The sequence below is a fragment of the Podarcis filfolensis genome, assembly GCF_964270895.1.
Source record: "Podarcis filfolensis genome assembly, chromosome: 13".
NCBI lineage: Eukaryota > Metazoa > Chordata > Lepidosauria > Squamata > Lacertidae > Podarcis > Podarcis filfolensis.
The window spans coordinates 10,826,214-10,851,284 of NC_139615.1; the positions used below are offsets into that span (position 1 = coordinate 10,826,214).

The window sequence follows — 25,071 nt, forward strand, 5'->3', positions numbered from 1 at the left end:
CAAAAGAGACCAGAGAAAGGCATGGTTAAACTACCTTGCTCTCCCTAACATGGAACACACTGAAGGCAAAGGTGAAGAACCTGTGGGTGTCCATATGTTGGACTACAACTCCCATCATCCCTCACCAGGGATGCTGGATGAGGATGATGAGACTTGTCTGACACCTAGAGGGCCACAGGTCCGCATCCTGCCACGCATGCCCCACCAAGTTCTAGGGAACAATATAGGCTTGTACCTGCAACTCACCTCTCCTTGCAAACCTGTGCAGAAGGCATTAGTAAATCGTTTGTGTGTGTGTGTGTTCCTCCCTTAATAGGCCAGGTCAGCTCAATAATGCTAGATAAAGGTCTTTGTTGCAGAAAGCCTTGCTTTTGTAGGACTTACAATGTCCCCCCCAGCAAAGGGGGAATGGCTTCAAAAGGTGAGACATTTAGGGAAGAATGAAGTCATGCTTGCAAGCTTCCTATAGGCAGCTGATTGGCCACAGTGAAAAGAGGATGATAGGATTAGATGGGCCTTTGATCTGATAAACCAGGGCTCTTTTTGCGCCCTTTTTCTGCTTCCAAGTACAAGAGAATTTGTGGGGCTGTGATGAGACAGATCCTCCAGACGTGGCCAACCCTCGTTTCTTGAAGCAGCAAGACAGAAAGACAAGCGAGAGCTTTGCAATACAAACGTTTAATCTTGACACTTTTGGTAATAGGTGGCGGTTTAACACCCCCTCCTTAAAGTTCCTTCCCTCGGCCCCTGGGCAACAGCTAGAGCAGGTTCAGGCTTTATAGAAGTACTGTGCTGTCTTGGGGTGGGTGGGTGGGTGGGTGGGGTAAGGGGACAGCAGTGCCTCCCCCTTTTGCCCTGGAGCAGGAGGAAGAAAAGTTAAAAATTCGCCTAACTGGAGTAAATTGAGGGAGGCAAGAATCCCTCATTTGGGTGGTAGAATATCAGACTCGCAATTCACACACTGTAACAGTCAAACGGTGGCAAGGAAGGAGATGGATTTCACAGGGTTTAACTTTAGGGCAAGGTGTATGACCTAAGCTCCTCTCCCCCAAATCCAGACTGGGTTCTTGACCATTATTTTCCTTTGTATTTGGGGGAAGGGAGAAGTCAAATGTGCAATACCGGAATCCACCCCACCGAAAGAAGAGATGAATTTTGCCACTTCATAGGGTGGCCCACACCACCGCAAAACCTGGTGGGTGTTGATAAAGAGGCGTTTCTCACTGCCTTTTCAAGATGAATAGCTGCATCAACGAAATTAAGGGTGTTGCAACGGAGGAAGGCCGTTGCAGGACTCAGCGGTGCTTTCTGCCATCAGCAGAGATCACCCCACACTTCACATTACTCAAATATTTTCTCAGGTAGGCAAACTCAAATGCATGCCAACAGGTGAACAGGATGGTATACTCTCCTGCCCACTTTTCTTTTTACAATTTAAACGGGTTGGTAGTTATATGGCAGTGAAGGATTTTTTTAAGGATACATGGGAGTGGGGACAGGGAATGAGGAATCAGTTTCCTTACCACCAGCTTAAAAAAAAAGGAATCTCAGCAGACACGAGAGGTACAGCCCATCGGCCAAGTCGAGCCGCGTACATAAATCCAGAGTTGCAAGGACTCCCATGAAAAGCAGGATTTTCAGAAAGGTATGCAAGGCCCTGCATGCATGGTAACATCTCACCTTCCAGCCCCACATTGTTTGGAACCACAACCAGAGGCAAGACGACACCATCTTTCTTCAGGCCTCAGCTCTAGTCGGAAAAAGCATCCGGACATCTGGGCTGGGGATGTCTGGATGCAGTGGGGAGGCCACCTTCACCCACCCCCATTGCATAGCGGTTGTTTTCTGATGGGGGCTGGTAACTTTTGCAGTGTCTGTATGGACAATGGACAGCCCAGAGGTCCATGCACCTGCTTGCTAGCCACAGGGTCTTTTTTTTTTTTTTTGCCTTCCTGTTCCAAGGCTCGGTCCCAAGTTAATTGAAGTGGAATTTGAAGTGGAAGTTCCCAGAACCAAAAGGGTTGAATTCGAAGGGCCACTGGTGCTGGTGTCCTGCGCCTCCCTGCTGGTTCTCTGGGTCCAGGGGGTCCTCGCCGGAGTCAAACTTCTGCCGCATTTCTGGAAGGGGGAAGAAAACAGAGAAGAAAAACGTAGGGTGGGAAAGAGGTTGAAGAGACGGCCCCTGGGTCAAAAGAGGTGCAAGGCCTATCTGGGTGGACACACGTGGGTGGGAGAAAAGGAGGGAGCCAGCTCTGGTCTTCGTATCTCTCAAGCACTCCTTGTTAGCTTCAAATCTGAAAGATCTCATCCCCTCCATACGTGGATGTTTCTAGACCCATTTAAATACTTACTGTGTGCTAGATGGTGTAGACAAACACACACACAAAACCCTACGTGGTCTCTGTCTGCGTGAATCAGTGAGATGCAGAGGTTAGACTAGGAGAGAGTCACGGATTCAAATTGCACCCATTCACCAAGGTTACAAAGGTGATGATGGGACTATCACCAACTCACAGCTTGATCTGCCCACACAGGACTGTTGCAAGGTTAAGGGGGAAGAAGTACCATGCACAGCATCCTGAGCTCCTTGGAGGAAATTTGGAGTTTAAATGCTAGCAAGTACAGGGAAATTAGATGCAATCACCATTCTACTGGTACAGTTGTAACCCATTGCATACTCCCAAAATTCTAGTGGTTAAGGGGCAGGCTATCTTAAGCAAAGAAGAACACATGGCAAATATGTATTCTTGCACTCGTCGTGCAAAACAACCAATTTATCGCCTACAGTGAAGCACACACAAACCTGAATTTAATCAGGCAGGCCTTACCTGGATCTGTCAGGACCTCTTTAGCAGCTGCAATGTCAATGAATTTCTTCTCAGCCTCTTTTTTCTCATCTTCAGACTGGAAATTGTCAGGGTGCCATTGCTGAGCTAGCTTCCGGTAGGCTTTGATGATTTCCTGCTTATTTGCATTCCTAGAAGTGGGGGACAGGGGAGAAACAGAAACTAAGTTTTTTCCTGCATTTTCTTCAGTGATGTGAATGATAACAAATTTAAGCACGAAAGTTTCCACAGACTGCACAGCTCGGACATGGGTTCCAGTGCCATGGTTTTCAGAAGAATAGGAGAAGCAAAGCAGGTAGGTAAAAAGACCTCACTATGTTTGGCCAACTGAGCTCAGCATTCAGTGTATGCAAGCTCTGGAGATATACAGAAATCTTTCATGTCTACCAGAGATTCCTGTGCAAACCCAAAGGCTTGCATATTCCTGCAGCAACCTAATTAGAGCTGCAAGAGAGTTGTTTTTCCCCATTGCCACCTCATAAATACACTCTGCCAACCAACCAGTACATCTACTTTGCCGCATCAAATATTTACCCGAAACCTGGCCAGGCTGACTTTGTCTTTAAAACTATTGAAGTCGTTCCAATATTTATATCCTTTTGTGAGCGCCGGGTGGCTGGGTGGGGAGGGCAAGAGTTGAAAAGTTTAAAACTATGCTCTGGCAAAGCTATCACTTAAGGTCTGATTCAGTCAAAGTCAAGTCCCATTGAATTCAAGAATAGACAGGTGGTGGCTGTGCTTGGGCTGGTGTGTCTCAACTGCAGCCTTCTCTGGTGAAGGCTGAACTTACCACAGTTACACACAGAGGGCACATTTGGATTAGACTACGGCAATGCATACTACATGGGGCTGCCCTTGAAAACTGTCCACAAGCATCAATGGGTTCAAAACAAATGAGGAGGTTGTGAGCTCAGTTTCTTGACTCTATTAAACCGATGCTGTATCAGCTGTATTGTCTCTCAATTTGTTTCCAGGTCCAATTCTGGACCAGGAAAGAGTTATGGAAAGTGCATGCCATACCTCCGGATCCCAAGGATTTTGTAATAGTCCCGTTTCTTCGATTGCTTCAGCAGTTTCTGCGCCCTCTCTAACCCTTCTTTTAATTCCTCATTTTCACCATCAAACTCTTTGGCCTCTTGATAGTCTTCAACCGCTACAAGGAAAGAGTTGGCTTTAACACAGGAAGGAAAGTGACTTTTTTGCAGCCACTTTTTTCAACTTTTGTCTCTTAACGTCATTATCTCGCAGGTCTGCGCACCTGGAATCTGACCAAAGTGCATGAAATCCAGAGATAATAAAATATTCCTTTAAAAAAACAGCCACATGCCTAATCCTTTATTACTGTAATAAAATAAAATGAAAATTTTGAAAATTTTAAAGCAATGACCCTGTGCTTGGTCCAGTGAGCAGGGAGGGCTGGACTAAATCAAGGCTTCTTCACTTGGGTCTCCTTCTGTTTTTGGACTACAAACTCCCACCAACCCTAGCTGGCAGGATCAGTGGTCAGGGATGATGGGAACTGCAGTCCCAAAACAGCTGGAGACCCAAGTATGGAAAAAACCTGAACCAGATGATCCTCAGTGTACCTTCCAACTCTATGATTCTGCAGGCAAAGCAGACGCACTACCACTGAGCCGAGGTCCTGACATGGTCCTCCTGCATCTCCAACTCTTTTACCTTTTTCAAACTCCTCGTTCAGGATATAGGCTTCAGCTCTGTCACGCAAGATGAAGATGTTCCTGGGGTCGAGTTGGTGGGCTTCTGTGCAGATGTCTATAGCTTCATGAGGCTGTTTGCTCTGTGGCACACAAAAACGGGAAGGGATTTTTTTTTGCTACTGGTTTCCCAGCAATCATGTCCCCCCACCATATCTGCTCCGTTATCTATTCTGATCCAGTGGATCACTGTTATAGAGTAGAGAGATGGTGGTTCAAATCTTTCCTGAGATACAGGCCAGTTGCAGCTAACAGGGTGTCCTCTAGATGCTTGATGGATGATTCTGGTCAACCCTGTCCATTAGCCGTGCTGGCGGGGAGGGGGGGGACTGATGGCTGTTAGGGAGTCCAACACCAACTGGAGGTCACCCTGTTGGCTACTCTGATTGTAGGCCAACAAGTTTCATTTCTACAGGAAGGAAGAAGCATGAGAAGGCTGAGAACATGACCAGGCACAGATAGGATACCAGCGGCAGATCAGGAAACCAAATGCAGATCCCTAGATTTCAAAACTGACATCTCTGTTACTTCTAAGGCTGTCAGAGTTCATTCTAAAATGGGCAAAATTGCAATACAAGTGTTATGAATTTTCATTGATTTATGTCAAATACTCTTGTAGTTGTATTTGATTGTTCACTCCTTTAATTAAACAACCAAACAAAGCCAAGTTTGTTTCAGTTCCTATTCATCTCCTCAGACAGGCTGGACCGCACTGCCTTACCTTGGATAAACAGTGGCAGATGCGTCCTTTTGCCTTACTGGTATAGATCTCCACGTTGGGCTCAGTTTTCATGGCTGCTTTATACTTCTCAATGGCATCTTCGTACCTGTCCCCGGGCAACGACAGAGAAGACAACCGTATATGGAAAGGAAAGGAGCATGCGAACCTCGAGGCTGCACAATGCTCTCATCGACAAAGGGATAACGAGCAGCCAAAGAACTGAATGTGATTTGTCTGATTTCGTGGTCCGTGTAACAGAAAGACTGTGATTATCCTGCTATCACTCTACTCAAGTGCAGAGATAGCTACTGGGCCCCGGAGTGCAGAAACATTGTATTTTCACAAACAAAACCACACGATAGACATCTATTAAATTATGAATAGTACGGAAGGGAGGAGAGGTTTCTTTTCTCACAGCACTGGAGCTCCGGGATGTCCAATGAAACAAACAAGATGGACAATAGGTGCAGGAGCATTTCACAACACCTGATTATCTTACAAAACTCACTACTACAAGAAATGGAGGTGGTGACCAACTTAGATGGCTCCATGGGTAGCTGCTAAGACCCGTTTGCCACAAAGTTGTCTGATAGTTCCCCTTTTAAAGTCACATGAATCTGCCTTGTTAGAGAGCCAGATGTTCTCAGCAGGCAAAGCACCATTTTCAGTTCTGTCTATCTCCAGTTAAAACAAACATGGGCTTCACAGCTGGGAAAAGACCCTCTGACCTGACCTCAGAGAACCAGTTCTGGGCTAGCGGTCTGTCTCAGGATAAAAGGCAGCTTCATGTGACTTTCTTAAAAAAAAGGGAGCAGACAAATTCATGAAGGATACCTATGGCTTGGGAGTGAACGTCCCAGAAACACGTTTTGTGTGGGATGCCTGCCTAGATGAATCCTTGGTCTGAACCCGCAACTTGGTTCTTATTTTCTTATCTCAAGAATATCAGTTTACATTTTCTAGACTTAATGTACTGTAAATATGCCGCCTGTTGAAGTCTCAGAAACTGTTTATGTACTTAACAGAGTCTTGCACAGGTGTCCTCCCCTCTCTGTGAACAGCAGAAACAGAAGCGATGATACACACTGAACAAATATATGCATATTGGTTCAACCCGCAAGCTCATAAAATGCTACAGAACAGAGCATTCCTCTGTGTACCCTTTGCACATGCTGAGAGCGTAACGATGTGCACAGAAGGCACTCGATGTGCCCTGCCGACTTCTAGCCAGCCACCCATGCAAACAAGTAAGCCAGGAAGGTTAAGGCGGGTGGACATAGGGAGGTACTCAGCGCACCTCTGAGATCTGATGTGCTCCTCGGCAGATTCCAGCTGCTTGGCGAGCTTCTTCACTTGCTTGTAGTGGGAGAAGCAGTCCTTGTCATCCTGATCCAGCTTCAAGCACTCCCGCACTTGGCTGTGGAGGAAAAGAGACCGGGTCTAGATGCAACAGGAGGGATTCAAGACACTGGAAAGGCCAGAGGGGTGCAGAAACTCCCTTCCTGTGCAATGCTGCTCCCCAGCTGCTTTATTATTAAATCCAGACACAGTGCCTGGGATAAGAAATATAGAATGGCCCCCTGCACGTGTCTGTAACACACCGCACAACATATGCATGCATGCACCACTCACTTTAAGGACTCCTCGTGTTCCCCCAAGTTGTAATAGAGTTTGCTGAGCTTCAGGAAGGCCGCCCTGTTATCGTTACGCAGCTTGGTGGTGGGTTTCAGGTCCATGATGGCCTTGTTGTAGTCGCCGAGGTACAGGTAGCACTCAGCACGCAGCTCTTTTGCTTCTGGGTCCCAGGGGGAGATCTGGGGCACAGAGGAGAGGAAGTTAATATCCTCAAAGCCTACTGCTGTTTTTAATTTAGAACCTTGGTTGGTAGCAGAGGAAGTTGTCTTACACAGAGTTGGGTGGCTGGTCCACCTAGCTCAGGATAGTCCACTCTGACTTGTCCACCCTGGCTCTCAAGGGTTTCAGCCAGGGAGTCTCTATCCACCCTAGCTGCAAATGCCTGGAATTGCACCTGGGCCTCATTGCATGGAGATGCTCAAATGCTCAGCTATGGCCCCTCCCAACCCCAAAACTCATTTCTGCTATATTTATTCAGAGTTTTGTGTGTGTGTATAAATAAAATTTATTTATTATTCCCCTCCCCAGGACTTGATAGTGTGCCAAGCCCATTAGATTTCCACTGCTCTTTTCCAGCTTCAGGTGACCGGGGTGGGTGGAGATGAGGGAAGAGACAGAGGTAAAAGGTAAAAAGGCAAAGGACCTCTGGATAGTTAAGTCCACATACAGCTTTCCAGATCCATGTGGCCAGCATGACTAAACTGCTTCTGGCGCAATGGAACACTGTGACAGAAACCAGAGCGCACAGAAATGCCATTTACTTTCCCACCGCAATGGTGCCTATTTATCTACTTGCGGTGGTGTGCTTTTGAACTACTAGGTTGGCAGGAGCTGGGACATAGCAACGGGAGCTCATCCCATCAAACCGCTGACCTTCCGATCAGCAAGGTCAAGAGGCTCAGCGGTTTAGACCACAGCACCACCCGCTCCCTTTGGAAGAGACAGAAGGCGACAAGGACCATGCTATTTATTCCACTTTCATTTTTCCTCCAAGGTGGTGTACATGGATTTCTCCTCCTCCACTTCATCCTCACAACAACCTTATGAGGTGTGTGAGGGTGAGAAAGAGTGCCTGGCCCAAGATCATGCAATGAGCTTCACCGCTGAATGGGGTTTGGAACCCTGGTCTTCCAGGTTCTGGTCTCAATGTTCTAACAATGCAGGTTAAAAAGAGGGTTCGTCCTCTCGCTCACACAGACACCTCTTCTCCCCAGCCATTCCAAACAATGGACGAGTTAAACACCCCCACATGTTGGCCCAAGAGGTGCTTGCTGTGTGACTGTACTTCAACACAGCTAAATGACTTTTGTAGACTTCATAGCACTCTCATACCAACTACCTCATTATAAGGACAGGAAGGCAAGTTCCTGGGACCCATTAACCTGACCCATGGTGCTGCTTAAATAAGAATATAAAGCTAGGAGGAGTTGAAGACAACATACCTCAATTGCTTGATCCAAAATACTGATTGCTCCCAGGTAGTTCTTCCTCTGGAAGGCAGTACGGGCTTCTTGCATGGAAAATTCGAGCTCAGAGACGCGCGCAAGCTGCCTTTGGGCCTCTGTATTTTCCGGATTACTTTGGAGCTGATGAGATCATTTTTTTCAAAAAATAAAACAGAACGCATGTATTAGGTCACTGAATATTTTAAGGAGTTGATTCAAATCTCTGAGCAGGTCTGAAAATGTCCATGTAGCTGACACAGGGAGAAAAGATGGGGGCCAATACAGAAAGAACAAAGGTGTTGCTATGTATTTGGGGATTTGAAATTATGAGAAAGGTTATTTCCCAAGGTGCTCAGCTGGGCAGATATCCCACCGTTCCTGGACCATTCCTGCTTGTTACAAAGCAAACTTTCCCAAAGAACTACACTCCTCCATACTTCCCACCAATGCATCATACTAGGTATTATTTGCACACCACAGTGAACGCAATATTTTGCATAACTGCAAGGTTTGAATCCAATGTGTGCTGCTGCAACTTCCTGACTGGCTAGAACGTGCAAGCCCAAAGAACCCTGAGAACCGTAGTTCACCCCCACAGAACTAAACTAGACTCTTAAACTACAATTCCCAGGATTCTTTGTGGGAAGATTTTAATGGATGGTGTGTACGCAGCCAGTGTTGAGCGGAGACTGGTGCTGCAGGCTACCGCTGCTGAGCTATACAGCCTTCCTGATGGCCCTGAAATGGAATTCTAAGGAGGCAAGAGAATATATTTTACCAGCGGTCCATTGCCAGACATGAAAATGAATGTGCATCGCTAGCTGAGGCTCCTGCACCTGTGATGTGGATGTGGGCAGGTTGCTTACCACAGCTTCAAAGTCCTGCTTGGCTTCCTGCGTGCTGCCTTGTTTCAGGAGGATGTTGCCTCGCTGTAACCGGGCCTGTGGGACAGAAAACCCCCCAGGGAAGTAGGTTTGGGTGACAGCAATCATTTCCTGCTTGGAAACAGGAAGCTTATTCGTTGGGTTGCACAAACTGCTTGTGCACAAACCATTCGTGCTTGTACACATTTGCAAACACACGCAAGGAAGGATAGAGTAAGAATCTGCAGGGCCCCGATTATATAGCAAAACGGGAAACTTCACAAATATACCCACTGCACGAAGCATCCTGGTTCCTTAGAAGGACACCATGGAAAAGGGAAGACCAGCCTGGCCTCAGACATCAGTACAAGGTGAGCAGCTGCAGGGACCTTACTATCTCCCTGCAGCTCGCCACCCCACACCTCCAAAAAAAGGGGAACTTGCTCTGTGCCACTTGCCTTGGGACAGCAGTATTGAGGGGAAGGCACACAAGGGCTGCTAGGCAATTTAAAATAACAAAACCATATGGATCTTAAAATAACAAAACCATATGGATCTGAAATCAGCTGATCAGAAGACAGGATAGAACATCTTTAAAAATAAAACAAATAATGGCTGCGGATTAGCTATAACCCGTATCAACGGCATCTGCCAGCATGCCCATGCTATTCAGAATCATTCTCCACCCATGCAAGAGGCACTGAAAAAGGAAGCAGGGGACTGATTTGAATCATTCAAACTGGTTCTCTGAGCCGGAAACAAGCCCTTCTCCCTGCACCCTTTCCCATTAAGAAGGTCTTGGGGAAAGGGGGAGAAGACACACACACACACACACATATTACTTACAGCCATGAAATCCGGCTTGAGCTCAATAGCCTTTGAGAGATCAGGGAGCGCCGATTTGAACTTGCCCATGGCTAAGTAGATAGTTGCCCGTTTGTAGTAGGTAAGGTAGTTTTTGGGATCACTTTCTAGGAGAGTTGAGGGGGGGGGGGAAACCAAACAGAAATAAATGTCAGTATGCTTAACAGAACGTATACTGTGTGAAGATGCGTACAGTTCTGCATCTGCACCGTCCCCCTCATGAGTAGCAATATAATTATAGGGACAGGCTGGATTTGCTGTGGTTTAGCTCTTTCACATGCATTTCTCTGAACCAGCTGCAGCTATATTTATGATTTACAATTATACAAAAAACAACAGATCAGGTAGTGGAACCCTTACCTTCCAGGGGCCCTCTAACTTATACCTTGAGAGAGCTCAGAAGTCGAGTGACACACTGACACTGAGAGGGCAGCATAAGCCCATAAGACACCTGTCAGTTAGATGCCTCAGGGATGACATTCAAAACAGGCTATATTACTCACCCACCGCAGAGTGGTAGTGTGATAGTGCCTCAGCCAGCTGCCCAGCGGCCAATAGCTTCCGCCCCATTTCCAGGTGGTTTTCTATCTCAGCTTGCCCAGCAGCCAGCAAACCTGCAAGGTATAAAATGGTTTGTGAGACCAATAGCCATTGTAACAGAGCAGGAGAAAGAGAGGTGTCAGTAGAGGACATATGCATGTTTTAAGGAAAGGGGGGGCCCAAGCAAAATGGCAGGACACCTGCTTAGGGTCAAGCCTGTTGGAAGTACAACAGCAGGGATAATTAAGTTAGCAACCTAAGGGTTAATTCTATTTACAGTTAGCCAGCTAACCAAGAGAATTGTGAAGGTGTTGCCTAGTACCCAGTCAGAAGGGCATGGTGCTTGCTGAGGTAACTCACGCTCTGACTGGCTATGTAGTTCTTAGAGAGTTTCCCCTTATATGTGCAGTTGTACATCTTACTGCTGTGAACAAGGCTTTAATTACGAAACGCAAAAACCTGTTTATTTCTCCTCATATTTACGTACTGCTTTTGTTCAGGTCGCACATTAAATCATTATTAGTTTCTTTTCTCTCTGGACTCTCTGCTATTGAAGTGACTCTGTTAAAAACTCCTTAGCATTTCCAGGGGGAAGGGGGATGAGATGTGAAAGATCACTTCTGGAAACGCCATTCAGTTACTGGTTCCAGAACCAGGTATCCTGCCAATCTCAGTTTTGTTCACACTGCATAGCTTTCTGCAAACCCAGGAGGTGTGTACTGCAGAAGTAAGCTTGAAGGGCAAGTAGCTCTAGAACTGGTTTGCTGTTTTTTTAAATTCAACAGACAATGAAACTATTTTTAAAACTAAACCCGTCGTGCTCAAAAACAGCTGCCTCCTGTCATTTATCTTTGTCTCCCATATGAGATGCAAAGATCAATCAACACAATCTCCCCAGACCCGTGGAAACATCTGGAGCGATCTGTTGGACTAGAGACTTTAATATGCATCACAAACTTGTTCCAAGTGGGGGTTCCAACTTCAAACTACTGTACCGTTACGCCTTTCTGACATACTAGCTGCTATCGTTGCTTATGTATGGCACGTGAAGAAATATTAAAGATACATTAGGAAATCATGCGTATGGTTTTATAATCAAGGAATGTTCCTTTCAATTAGGTTATCCGACAGGTCCTGTACAGTCCTGCCTCTGTTTGGGTAAATAATAAGTGTACTCTTTGTGGAGACAGCTGGGTGTACGGCAGAGGGAGCGACTATCTCAGCCGCAAGATATTGACCGGTAGCCGGCAGGCACCTTCCACCGGATGCAGAAGATCAGAAGTGCAACGCATGAGTTGCAGAAGATGGAGAACACTAAGGACTAGAAACATGCTAAGTGAGAGTGGCAATGAAAAGGGGCGGGGCTGCAAGGCGCGTCAACGTGAGAGGGCGGGGCCCGTGGCGGGCGGGGCTTAGAAGGTGGGTTGGGGGCGTCAGAGCGAACCCTGACGCGGAGGACCCGGCAACACAGGAGGAGGGGGGAGAGAAAGGGGCGGGACGACCGCCTACGCAGGGGGCGGGGCCAGCAGAAGCCCTGTCGCTGAGGGCAAAGAGGAAACGACCCCTCGCCTCCCGGTTACCATGGTTACCTGGCAACTGCAGGTCCAGCAAAACGCACAGCAAGGACGCGACCCACAGCAACCGCCTCTCGCAGCCCCCAGGGCCCAGCCCGGGGTTGTCCCCGCCTCTGCCGAGCAGCCCCAGGCCGCGCCACACCGGCTGCTGCCCGGACTCCATGTCCCAGCTCCGGACCCAACTCACTTCCGCTTCCTCGTCGGCGAAAACCATTTCCGGCCGCTCTAGCCTCTTACTTGTCTCTTCTTCTAGGCTACGTCAACGTGCCGACTCGGCCTCCCTACTCCTCCAATCGCGTCAAGGAAAGGGAAGAAGGACAGGGGAAAGGGGGAAGAAAGGAGCTGCTGACCAATCAGCTTCCACATCGTGGATGCCGTGGAACTTAGGTAGCCAATCAGCGCCACGTGAAGTCCCGGCGCACCACGTGGGCGGATGCGTTTCGTGATCTTTGCAGAGCCAAGTCGGGGGTGAGATGCCGATGCACGTGTGGATATGATAATAGGGGGATACTTTTGCAGGGTGGGATAATGAAAATTCTAATGATGATCGATCGTCATCGTCCTAATAATAATACTTGCTAGTCATAAATGTAATAATTAGGAATTATTAAATCCAGCACTTGTGAATTTCTTATGTGGGTGAACTGGACTTGTGCACGTGGGCTCATCGCCCCCCCCCCGCTCTGGCTCATGCGGTTCAAGCCTAAAGAGTACCTCTGAGCATGTGCAGAGCGACTTACTTCCTTGGCTGAATCATCACAATCCCTCCCACCACATTTGAGAACCTGAAGTCCTAGTATCAGCCTGGTTATAAAATAAAACACTGCGTGTGTGTTTGCCTGTGTGTTGAAATGGGCAGAACTTGTTCTGCTTATAGTTATTTTAACAGGTTTGACTAAGAGATCCTGTGCCAGCGATGAGCTCTAGCAATGTATTGATATTTCCCAATGTTTATCTTTCAAGAACAATAGCTTCAGACTCATTTTCAGTAATCTAGTTATTTGATTGTGAGCCTGCAGGCATAGTCAGGTCAGGATTCCCACTTACAGCCCTTTAGAAGTCATACATAATAATGATCATGACATGCAGCCTCTTAATGCAAAGAGGGAGAGAGAGACTGCAGCAAATGTGCAGGTGGTATAGATTCCTTGTGTCGTGCATTTTTGATAACCGGCTCTCTTCCTTCAGCCCACCATCCAGAGAGCATGCCAGGGATGCGCCCATCCTAATGGAGACAGGCTGCAAGCGCCGGAAAACGGTGGAGCTGAATGGGGCCTTCACATGGGACGTGCTTCCTGTTCTTTCTGAGAGGGAATCCCAGAGTGTGGTGCTAATCCCCGCCTTTGCCGCACCTGTCCTGGACAAGAAGGAGGCCTGCCGCCTGGTGAGGGAGGTCTCTGCCGCCTACCCGCTGGGGGACCACCCGCACTTGAAACGCGTCCGTTGCTGCGTCTCCGCGGAGAGCGCCCACCCACTGGAGATGATCCTGTGCCTGGCCAGCCCCAGACCAGAGCAGGATGGCTCGCAGTCCCTTGCTGCCCTTTTCCCCGATGGCCAGGTCGACCCGCGTGGCTTGGGGGAGCCTTTTTTGACCCTGGTGCCAGCCTTCCCGCCCTTGACCCGCCCCCAGTATGAGGACGCCTCCTCGCACTGGCCTGTCTCTTTCCATGAGAACAAGCGCATCAGCCAGGCTCTCAGCGGCTGCCTCTTCACCCCCTCGGAAAAGGCCGCCATGCAAAGCCATATGGAGCTGGCTATCCGAGCGGCGCGAGAAGGTGCGCGCCTCAGCATGGAGCCGGTGGGGGCCGTGGTGGTTGACCAAGCTTCTGGGAGAGTTCTGGCGGTGGCGCATGACTGCAGGAAAGGCTTCAACCCGTTGCTGCACGCCGCTATGGTTTGCATCGACCTGGTGGCCCGCGGCCAGGGAGGTGGGGCGTACTGCTATAACGATTACCCTGCCTGTACCTTCGTTCAGTCGGATGGCGACTCAGGCCTTTCCTCTTCAAGCGACGGGCTCCCCTACATCTGCACCGGCTACGATATGTACTTGACGCGTGAGCCGTGTGTGATGTGCGCCATGGCTCTGGTACACTCGCGCATCGGACGGGTTTTCTATGGCGTGCCGTCCCCACACGGCGCCCTGGGGACCAAATACCACATCCACTGCCGCAAGGACCTGAACCACCGCTTTGAGGTGTTCCGCGGAGTTCTGGAAGACCAGTGCCACAGCTTGGCACATATTTCGGTGCCCAGGGAATCAGGGAAAGACAGTCCTTGAGGAGGATATTTCTTGTTTTGCTTCCTTTTTAACTTTTTATAATATATATTATGTATGTCTTATTTTAAGAGAAGTAGCATGTCTGCGGAGCTTTGGAATGTGTACAGTGGTACCTCAGGTTAAGTACTTAATTTGTTCCGGAGGTCCGTTCTTAACCTGAAACTGTTCTTAACCTGAAGCACTACTTTAGCTAATGGGGCCTCATGCTGCCGCCGTGCCGCAGGACCACGATTTCTGTTCTCATCCTGAAGCAAAGTTCTTAACCTGAGGTACTATTTCTGGGTTAGCGGAGTCTGTAACCTGAAGCATATGTAACCTGAAGCGTGTGTAACCCGAGGTACCACTGTATTTGTGTGTGGGGAGTTGTCTCTCATTTTTACCCTTTTTACTGTTCTTTTTTTTTTCTTTTGAAATACATTATTTAAAAAACAGTCATGTGTCTGTGGTAACTGGGAATTTGGAGTACCTGAAACTGAGCAGTGACCCTCTACAGATTTTTGGCACTTGTGAGAATTTTTTTGTGCATTGTGAGAAATGATGACTAGGGAAAACCTCTACTTATAAATGGTCCTATGTGCAGTTTTGAGGTTCATGAGTTGGACCTGCAAGAAAAAGTTGCAGTGCGGAAAGCCCTTGTACCTCCTTTCCCTTGGCCTGCAGCAGTTGGTCAACTTTCCACAGCTACTGAGCATGTCCAGTCCTCATCGGTGTTTTGTGGTCCCCTCAGTTTTTCTTTCTAATAATAATAATAAATTTTTATTTGTATCCCACCCTCCCCGGCCGAGGCCAGGCTCAGAGCGGCTAACCATAAAAACAACACAAAATAAGCAACCTACACCACAAAAGTAACATTCAACAATCACTGGGATAATATAAAATAATAATAATATCAACATATAAAAGCTAAACAAATCCACTCAACAGCTACAATAAATAATTTCTAAACTATAATCAATAAAACAATGGCAAACCACAGAATATGAAATAATACAATGCAAATTGAGAAGCAGAGACTAGAAGGTGGACCAAGGCAGGTGGAAGGAGGTCTTGCCTGATGAATTCTCTCCCCTCTCCCCTAAAGTTGTTTTGTACATCTATGTACCTGGGATTTCACTTGAGCCTGCTGATATCTCCTTTGTGGATTATTATTTTTTTGCTACGTAGAGATTCGTGCTTGGAAAATTCAGGCACCACCATGTTGATGACCCCAATGTACACTTCATGTGGGGAATACTGCACATATTTCATTGTATTCCTGACTAGCAACCTACCGGTCAGCATGAAAAGGGATCATTTTAGCCACTATATGCTCCAAAGCTAAGCATTTGGGAACACACAAGGTGCTTCAGTTTCAGAAGAAGGTACTTCAAAATCTGTTACGTACAGTGGAGATTTACGGAAAACAACTTAAAGTCACTCCAAAATAAGATATTGGAGCACTCCAGATCATGTATGCGCACAGAAAATAGCTGAAGGGCAACACGTGGAGATCTGCCTTGATTGTTGCAACACACCCCTAATTTTTATTAAATGTATAATTAGAAGATTATTGTATGATCTTAGAACAGCTCTGTGGCTGCAACTCTCATGAAGGGACCCAACACTTTTGAGTTTGCCACTGTGCTGTTGCCTTGTATGGCTACAGAAAACAAGCACTGGCAGTGACAGGCGGCTGCATTCAAGAGTGGCGCCAATGGACTGTGAGCTTGGCCATGCCATTTTAGGGGGTGAACCTTAATTTTCGCAAGTTTCATCAGTGAGAGGGGGTCTTAAAAATATGTTTTTGCTTGTGAAGAACTCAAATCTGCTATTGGGCAGCATTTAGTTTGGTAAATGATGAGGAAGCATATAAACTGCTTTTGGAGGACCAAAGAATTTTAATTTTAACTTCTGAAAATGTCAGGTAATGCTAATAAATAAATAAATAAATAAACAAACAAACAAATAAATAAATAAAATAAAAAATATAGAATATTACCTCATATTTTGGGCAATCATTTTTAAACATTTCTATGCAATTTTACTTACCAAGAAAAAAACCTTAAATTATAATATAACCAAAATATCTTTTGAATTGCCAAGTCATGTTTCAGCTTCTTAGCACCTCTCATTTGGGGAATTTGCAAATTGAAAAATTCAATTCGAAGCCAACCTTCCCCCTCCCAATGCCCATCAGTATGCAAAGGTGAAGAAGTCCATATGTTTTAGACCCAGAATTGCTCGTCAAAATTGGCTGGCTCTAAAATGCACCGCATCATTTCAAATCCATGGTACATTTCAATCGATAGACTTTCATTGCTTTGTATAATACGCAGCAGCGACTATTTAGGAATGTAATGCAACACCTAGCCTCGTGGAGCAGAGTGGCGCAGCGGAAGCGTGCTGGGCCCATAACCCAGAGGTCGATGGATCGAAACCATCCTCTGCTAAGCTTGAATTTTTTTTTTTTTTTTAGGGTGACATTTTAATTTGGTAGCAATGTGGAAGAAGACAAATCCCTCCTTTAAATTAATATGCAGGCAATTCGAGTCTCAAATAGCTGCAATACCTTCCAGTTTAGATGCCTGGAGACAGAAGTCTTTTGTTGACGCCAATATGACGCAATCTTAACTATGATTACTCACAAAGGGTATTGAAAAATATGCCTTTCTGTAATAGTTAGCCGTCGATTTGTGTGGGGTTTTTTTAATTGTATATATAATTCCGGTAAATCGCTTTGTGTTTGTTTTTTGAATGGAATTGCGGTATACTCTATGATCATTTTAAAAAATAAATTTAAATATCTATTGCATTCAACGGGGCTCGCTCCCACGTATATGGGGGTGAAGCAGCCCCACTTAATTAAATAGCAGTAGACATGGTTGAGGCTTGCATTGTGAGTGGGGTATCACCAAAATGCGATTTTATATATATAGCAGAAAAAGACTTTGTGGCTCAAAACCTGACACTTACGTATCCTCATTGAACGTCAGATCTACTTCTGAGTAAGCTTGCTTAAGATTTCGCTGCAAGCTCATGGACCGTGATAGTATTCGATGGGGGACCCACACCCCGCCCCACACCTTTCACACAGTTTCATTTGATTTACCTTTTTCCGCAAAGTTGCAAACTTTGTAAAAAAAAAAAAAAGCCCTAATGAAATGTGATGCACGAAATGTGATCCAAGAAGAAAAGGAAAGGATGCTTTTAAAAACCATTCGGATTCACTAATTGCTACATTTGCAATTCACTGTGATCACAAATGGTTTGCAAGCCAAGCCTTGCGCTTTATAAAAGCAGATTTTATAAATCTGAACTGAGCTGAACGGCGTTAGGATGAAATTCATCGTGAAAAGAGGTCTCCTTCCAACGGCCAACTTCCAACATATTTTTAAAAATGTGTTTCTATATACATGTTTCGTTAGGCAAAGGAGGGGGAGGGGCTGCTTAGCCAGATACGGAAATGAAAGAACAAAACATACCTGATTATCGAAAAGGGCACTTCTTTGATGATTTTTTTTTTTTTTTTTTTGCTATTTGGGGAGGATTCAAAGCAATCTCTTTAAGAAAGGTAAAAGACAAAAATGCAAGCGAACAAAAAAAGAATTAAAAAAAATTCAGCCGCCCGAACAGGGACTTGAACCCTGGACCCTCAGATTAAAAGTCTGATGCTCTACCGACTGAGCTATCCGGGCTCTGAGAGTGCCTTGTTTCAGGAGTAGTGTAGTGTGATTTGGCATAGCAAGCCTGCAGGTTCTTGGCACATTCTCCTTCCCTTTGTTTCCTCCCGGAAAGGTAAGAGGCCAACTGTTGCATCGGGCCAGTGGTCCACCTTGTCCGGCAACCTGTCCTTACATTGGCCCAGCCATGGGGCCAATGGGGAGCCCAAAAGCAGGAGGTGGGGAGGAGATCGAGGGGGGGGGGTGCACAGCATTCTCCCCACTTGTGATTCGCAGTAACTAAACCCACTGTCTCCAACAGGGGAGAGAGAACGTAGCTACTGCGACTCACCATCGTTCAAAGCCTTCCAGGTTGGTGCCGCTAACTTAGAGCCCTAATAGTTCTGAGATAGAAGAAAGAGGCAGTCATTTGTTATCCCAGTGGTTAAATGATTATTATACATATTTTATCGGTTTAAAACTGGAACAGAATCACATAATAACAAATTATTAATACTGCAACACAGGGAAGGGCGATTAGCAACTGTCAGGATGGCCGAGCGGTCTAAGGCGCTGCGTTCAGGTCGCAGTCTCCCCTGGAGGCGTGGGTTCGAATCCCACTTCTGACAAAGCGTTATTTTTGGTGCCTTTGCCAAAGAACGGGTTGGAGATATTCTTCTCCTTCTCCTTTTTGGGTGCACTGTGGATAGCTATCCTTCAATGAAAATTGATTGTGTGCAATTCACACACCCCTGTCCACTATCGTAGTTAATTGCAGTTTTAATACCCCCAAAATTACTGTCCTTATTACTGTATATGACTAAGCAGCTTGCAGATCAGCACAGAATATAACTGCTTAAATCTTTCTGTTTCGGTATTTTATCGTTTCCTCTCTCTCTCTCATTCTCTCCCGTTTTGCCCCACGTTTCGGGCAAATGTGAAATTCGACTTCCTGGTTGATTTGTTTGATCTGGAATAAAGCTTGAAATAGGAATGCTCTATTTATGTAGGCATAATGGCGTGTGTTGATAGGCGAGAGTAAAGTTCAGTAGTGTGATTTCGCCATCTAGCGTTCACTTGCACGATTTTAACATCCCCTGTTACATTCAACAGCTATCCAGGAAACAACTCTTTCGTAACTGGCCGGTTAGCTCAGTTGGTTAGAGCGTGGTGCTAATAACGCCAAGGTCGCGGGTTCGATCCCCGTACGGGCCAGTAGCTTATTTTTGGAACCTTTTCCAATACAATATTGTTAATTCCCTCCGATTTTCTCATGCTTTCGTTTATTTTTTGACAAAATCCTGGAGGGAGCTGAATGGGAAACTTTACTGTGTAATCCAATGGGTGTTTCTTCAGACGCCTATATCTGGTGCATAGAACTAATTTCTTTCCCTCTCTGTGGTTATAATAGAGGCCCTCCACTCCGTTGTGATCTGTGCATTATATCTGTTGTGATCTGTTGCGTTTTCGGTGTAGGGAGATAATTCAGATTATAAACGCGATGTCATTCCCGAAACTTCAAACGAAACAAATACCAGTTAGCTAATTATTTACTAAAACAGCAAATTTACATCCTAGTCAGGCTTACTGGGACTTTTTAATAATAGGTGCCTTCTTAGCGCAGTAGGCAGCGCGTCAGTCTCATAATCTGAAGGTCCTGAGTTCGATCCTCAGAGAGGGCATGGTATTTTTCAAAAACAAAAATGTGATTTCTAAACTAAGATCTTTATGCGTAGAGTTAATGCCTTCTTCAGAGGCTGCTGAACACGTCTTTTGTTGACTCATTATTAGCAGCTCAAAAAGAAAGTATAATTTGGGGTGGGGGGTTAGGACGTAAGACGAACCCAGCTGGATCAAGCCAATAGCCCATCTATTCCAGGATCTTGTTCTCACAGTGGCCAGACCACGTGAATAAACCCACAAGCAAGACCTGAGTGAACCAAACACTCTCCCCTTCTGTAGCTCCAAGAAACTGGTATTCAGAGGCATGTTTGAAACAGCCTCCATGCTTTCTCGTGTTTAAGTGATGTTTTAAGCCTTCCCTGTGCTGAGAGAAGGACCTCCTTTGTCACTTTCACACTAAGCAATAGGTTTACAGAAAAGGTTCTATACAGCATGTACAGATTTAATCCAAGGGTATGGAAAGCTGTTGGCTTTTCAGATTTTGCTTTCCAGATATAATTCCTGCCTGTTGGACATGCTGTTTGGGGTGGATGAGAGTCCCGTAAGAAGATGGGAAGGTCGCAGGCTCCTTGCCCCTGAGCTAAGCCAAGCATTTCACTGTGGGACGCATTTAGATTTTCTCTGCAAAAAGATTCGTATATATCACCCTAGGTAGTAGGAATAAGCCCCCTTCCACCAGATCAGACCATTGGTCAGCAATGCCAATTCAAATATCTTCATGGCTTCTGGATTTTCTGGAGTCCTTTACTAGTCTTAGCCTGAGATATCAGGGACCTGAGTTGCAGCCTTCCCCATCCTCCAAAATTTCCGCCCAACGTGGGGCTCGAACCCACGACCCTGAGATTAAGAGTCTCATGCTCTACCGACTGAGCTAGCCGGGCTGCTGGCTTATGCATCTTTTCCCCATCTCATCTCCTCCATGCAGCTGTTTCTCAAAGCAGCTGAAAGATGCCCTTTCTCCCTGTCTCATAAAGGTAGACATGAAAATCACCCACTGAAACTGATCAGCGGTAGATTCAGGACAAACAGAAGTCCAGCGGTTTGTGTAATTCATCACCATAAATGTGGTGATAGATTATCAGTGGCTTAGACATGCCTGACACTTGCACCCAGTTATGGCAACTAAATGGAACCTCCAGCTTCAGATAAGGCATATCTTTTCTTATGGGAGTGGGGCTAGCGAGGAAATACAGTAGCAGTGCTGTTTTAGGAACATTTGCAGGGAAACCAAAATGCTTGTTTACAAAGCTATTGTACTAGCAACCTGACTGTATGCTTGTGAAACATGGACCACTTACAAATGCCATCTCCAATTCCTTGAAAGATCCCATCAACCGTGTCTCCGAAAATTTTTACACATCACTTGGGAAGACAGATGAACTAATGCCAGTGTACTGGAAGAAGCAAATATCACCAGTGTAGAAGCAAGGATTCTTCAACATCAACTTCATTGGACTGGTCATGTTGTGCGGATGCCTGGTTATCGTCTTCCAAAGCAACTACTCTATTCCAAAGCTAAAAATGGAAAGCGTAATGCTGGTGTTTAACAAAAGAGGCTCAAAGACTCTCTCAAGGCAAATCTAAAAAAAAATGTAGTATAGACACTGACAACTGAGAAACACTGGCCTGAGAGTGCTCCAGTTGGAGAACAGCCTTTACCAAAGGTGTCATAGACTCTGAAGATGCTCAAACTCTGGACGAAAGGGAGAAATGCGCTAAGAGGAAGGCATGCTTGGCAAACCCTCGCCGTGATGAACTCCCACCTGGAAGCCTATGTTCCCACTGTGTGGATGTGTGGATCCATAAGTCACTTACGGACTCACTGTTAAGACTGTGTTCATGGAAGACAATTTTACTTGGCTATGAATGATTGCCAAAGAAGACAGTAGCAGTGCTGTTTTAGGGCACTGTTAATTATGGGATTGTTTAATACTTCAGGCTGCCCAATGTGGGGAGCAGAATGCTGTACCAAATAGACCTTTAGCCTGACCAGGCTCTTCTGATATGTCATCAGGAGCTTTAAACCATCCCAAATTATATAGTCACTCTGCACCTCTACCAATTAGTATTCTACCTCTAAAAACAATTACCCCAGTAGCATGAAACAGAATTTACCACTACAGATCTGCCTTCAAGTCACGTCCCAAGCTAATTAGTCTCTCTGGTTAACCAAGAGAGGCGATGCTTAGCAATATCAGCTCATTTTACTGTGAAAGTAGGTGGCTCTTAAAAGAGCCTTTGGTTTTCTTTTTGGGAAGCCCAATAATCATTTCTCCGGGGAAGCTCACTTGGAGCTGGTGTACTTGGTGACGGCCTTGGTGCCCTCGGAGACGGCGTGCTTGGCCAGCTCTCCGGGCAGCAGGAGGCGCACGGCGGTCTGGATCTCCCGGGAGGTGATGGTGGAGCGCTTGTTGTAGTGCGCCAGGCGGGAAGCCTCGGCCGCGATGCGCTCGAAGATGTCGTTGACGAAGGAGTTCATGATGCTCATGGCCTTGGACGAGATGCCCGTGTCCGGGTGGACCTGCTTGAGCACCTTGTAGACGTAGATGGAGTAGCTCTCCTTGCGGCTCTTCTTGCGCTTCTTGTCGCCCTTCTTCTGGGTCTTGGTAATGGCCTTCTTGGAGCCCTTCTTGGCCGCAGGAGCGGATTTCGCTGGCTCAGGCATCTTCCAACTTTCTGCCGACAGCACCGAAGGAAAGAAAGTCGAGTAACAGCCGCGCTGCGCGCTCTCCTATTTATAGGACGCTTATGCAAATGAGGTATCGAAATGCTCTTGTCACAATTGGCTACAATCCTCGCTGACGCAAAAGAAAAAGAGAGGGGCGTGGTCCGGAATTTTGTTCTGCGCGCCTGTGAGCTCTCATTGGCCAACCGTTTCCCGCCGTCCTCTCTCAATGGCTGCATTTCAGAATTCCTTCTGTCGCTGGCATCCTGCACGGTCATTGGGCATTGAGTTCCAGAGGCTGACCAATCAGAAAACGCAGTCTCAAAACCAGGGGAAAGTATATAAGGAGCGGAATCGAGCAGTTGCTTCATTCAGCATCGGAGGAGTTTGTTTGTGCGCCTACTTTCAACGTCATCGCCATGTCTGGACGCGGCAAGCAAGGAGGAAAAGCCCGGGCCAAGGCCAAGACTCGCTCTTCTCGTGCCGGGCTCCAGTTCCCCGTGGGTCGTGTGCACCGTCTTCTGCGCAAAGGGAACTACGCAGAGCGCGTCGGAGCCGGAGCGCCCGTCTACTTGGCTGCTGTGCTGGAGTACCTGACTGCTGAGATCCTGGAGTTGGCCGGCAACGCTGCCCGGGACAACAAGAAGACCAGGATCATCCCTCGCCACTTGCAGCTCGCCATCCGCAACGACGAGGAGCTGAACAAACTCTTGGGCAGAGTCACTATCGCTCAGGGAGGCGTCCTCCCCAACATCCAGGCTGTGCTGTTGCCCAAGAAAACCGAGAGCCACAAGGCCAAAGGAAAATAAAGCAAGAAGAAAGGTGCTAAAAAGTAGAAAAGCCCAACCAACCCAAAGGCTCTTTTAAGAGCCACCTACAACTTCATAAAAAGAGCTGATTTTTCTCTTATGAGTTGACTACTTGCGAGATGTAAAAACCCATGCGAAGCCTTGAGGAAGAGTTAATAGTTTATAAAATTATGGTCCTCCCGTTCGCGAGTCTCTTGCTAGATAGGTTTTACGGCCCCTATAGCAGGCTGCGGTATCTTCCCCGAACAACACATTGAATTTTTATAAAGCTCATTGAGATTGGTGGGTGTGAATTTTTTAAAAAAAATAAACCAGTAACACAAAGAGCTGTACTTTGGAGATCAATGTTTCCAGTAAGAAGGCAAGCTGAATACACTGTTACGGAAAGGGAGCTTTGTACATTACTGTAACAAGTAAACGCCACAACTGATACCCAAGTAACACTTTTGAATCTGATTCAAGTTTTCAGTTCGGCACAAAAGTTCTGATGATAGAATGTAGCAGAATCTTTTTTTTCCCGCTTCCAGGAGTAGTACAGTATAAAGAAAAGGGAGCCGAAGCGGCAGGGACTTAATTGGCTAATATTTTAGCGCGGGAATTTTGAAAACAGTTTGGACCAATCGTAAAAAGCGCGGGACTTTTGAAAAAAGAATTTGGACCAATCACATCCAAGTACGGAAGCTTCCGTCAAAGAAATGCGGCAACCAGGAAATTCGTCTCTCTCTCTCCCCCCCCCCCTTCCCCTCTCAGGGAGTACCATAAAGGCTAAGAAAGAGATTTTGGGATAACCTTTCGTGGACCTAACTATTTTTCTGTTAATGTCTGAACTTCTAGCATTTGCTCATCTTCTTCCTCTCCCGCAACATGAAGCTTGTCCCCCCAACATAAACCCTGGCTACGCCCATAGTCATGGTCATGTTGTCCACAGGATCCAAACAAAACAAGATTGCCTTCGACCTATTCGCCGTCAGATTTTTTAACACAATCTTTATGCGCAATTACTTGGGAGGAAGTCTCTTTGAATTCAGTGGGGCTTATTTCTGAGCAATCATGCATAGGATTGCTCTGTGAAAGTATTAAATAGGACAATAGAGTAATTTAAGTGCTTTCTCCCCAACTGCATTTACAGTGTAATCCAGAAGTAAATCCTATTGAATTCAATAGATCTTACTCTCAGATTAGGATTGCAGCCTTATTTAGGGTCCCAAATTGTGCGCTTTCTAAATATAGAGAAGTGGTAATACTTTGTACGTGGTCCTTTTGATATTTGATTGGCAGCTTTTGTATCTTTTCAGATCGAAGCTGCCTAGATGCTATCAGGTGCCTTCTTAGCGCAGTAGGCAGCGCGTCAGTCTCATAATCTGAAGGTCCTGAGTTCGATCCTCAGAGAGGGCAAGTTTCTTTTTGTGTCCTCGCCTAAAACATTTTTCTCTCAACAAAGAAAGCAGAAGACCACGAACTTCCCCGGGCAGTTTTCAAACATCAGTTTAAAAATACCCTCCTGCCCGCAGTTTTGTAATCAAGAAGACACAACACAAGGAAAAGCAATTGGAAGCAGGAAACCTCAAACGCAGACACCCTTTCTGATCGTGTTCTAACACACAGACATTGGTCAGCGACTAGCTCACCCACCATACAACTCAATAATAACCCTGGGTGCTGTGATCTCTTAAGTGGCTTTGGAAAACGCGCACCTCCAGTTTAAATAAAATAAAATCCAGAATGAGAGTCGTGCCCGGGATTGAAATAAAGAAAGAAATCCAACCGAAATATAGTTCTTGCATAAACTCTCTGT

At 46.2% G+C, this 25,071-nt stretch overlaps 4 protein-coding genes across 5 annotated transcripts; 2 read left to right on the plus strand and 2 right to left on the minus strand.

Annotated features, from left to right (window-relative positions):
* Positions 1-662: 662 nt before the first annotated feature.
* LOC310748362 (dnaJ homolog subfamily C member 3-like) lies at positions 663-12,443 on the minus strand. The gene is made up of 12 exons (XM_083584084.1): positions 12,219-12,443; positions 10,593-10,703; positions 10,072-10,196; positions 9,229-9,303; positions 8,360-8,503; positions 6,915-7,096; positions 6,580-6,699; positions 5,283-5,388; positions 4,524-4,644; positions 3,867-3,999; positions 2,829-2,977; positions 663-2,118 (listed from the first exon to the last, which is right to left on the minus strand). The coding sequence occupies exons 1-12, from the start codon at positions 12,415-12,417 to the stop codon at positions 1,976-1,978; spliced, it is 1,608 nt and encodes a 535-aa protein (XP_083440210.1). The 5' UTR covers positions 12,418-12,443; the 3' UTR covers positions 663-1,975.
* Positions 12,444-12,488: 45 nt separating this feature from the next.
* ADAT3 (adenosine deaminase tRNA specific 3) lies at positions 12,489-14,912 on the plus strand. Of its 2 annotated transcripts, none has more exons than XM_083584085.1 (2): positions 12,489-12,671; positions 13,404-14,912. In XM_083584085.1, exons 1-2 carry the CDS (start codon positions 12,637-12,639, stop codon positions 14,479-14,481), a joined length of 1,113 nt encoding a protein of 370 aa, XP_083440211.1. In that variant the 5' UTR covers positions 12,489-12,636; the 3' UTR covers positions 14,482-14,912. The 2 variants fall into 2 exon arrangements, with proteins under 2 accessions (XP_083440211.1, XP_083440212.1); XM_083584086.1 differs by having other exon boundaries at positions 12,639-12,723.
* Positions 14,913-21,987: 7,075 nt separating this feature from the next.
* Positions 21,988-22,601, minus strand: LOC310747283 (histone H2B 1/2/3/4/6-like). The gene has a single exon (XM_083581631.1). The coding sequence runs from the start codon at positions 22,465-22,467 to the stop codon at positions 22,087-22,089; it is 381 nt and encodes a 126-aa protein (XP_083437757.1). The 5' UTR covers positions 22,468-22,601; the 3' UTR covers positions 21,988-22,086.
* Positions 22,602-22,751: 150 nt separating this feature from the next.
* LOC310747282 (histone H2A type 1-E) lies at positions 22,752-23,376 on the plus strand. Its single transcript, XM_083581630.1, has one exon. The coding sequence runs from the start codon at positions 22,887-22,889 to the stop codon at positions 23,274-23,276; it is 390 nt and encodes a 129-aa protein (XP_083437756.1). The 5' UTR covers positions 22,752-22,886; the 3' UTR covers positions 23,277-23,376.
* The last annotated feature ends 1,695 nt before the right edge of the window (positions 23,377-25,071 follow it).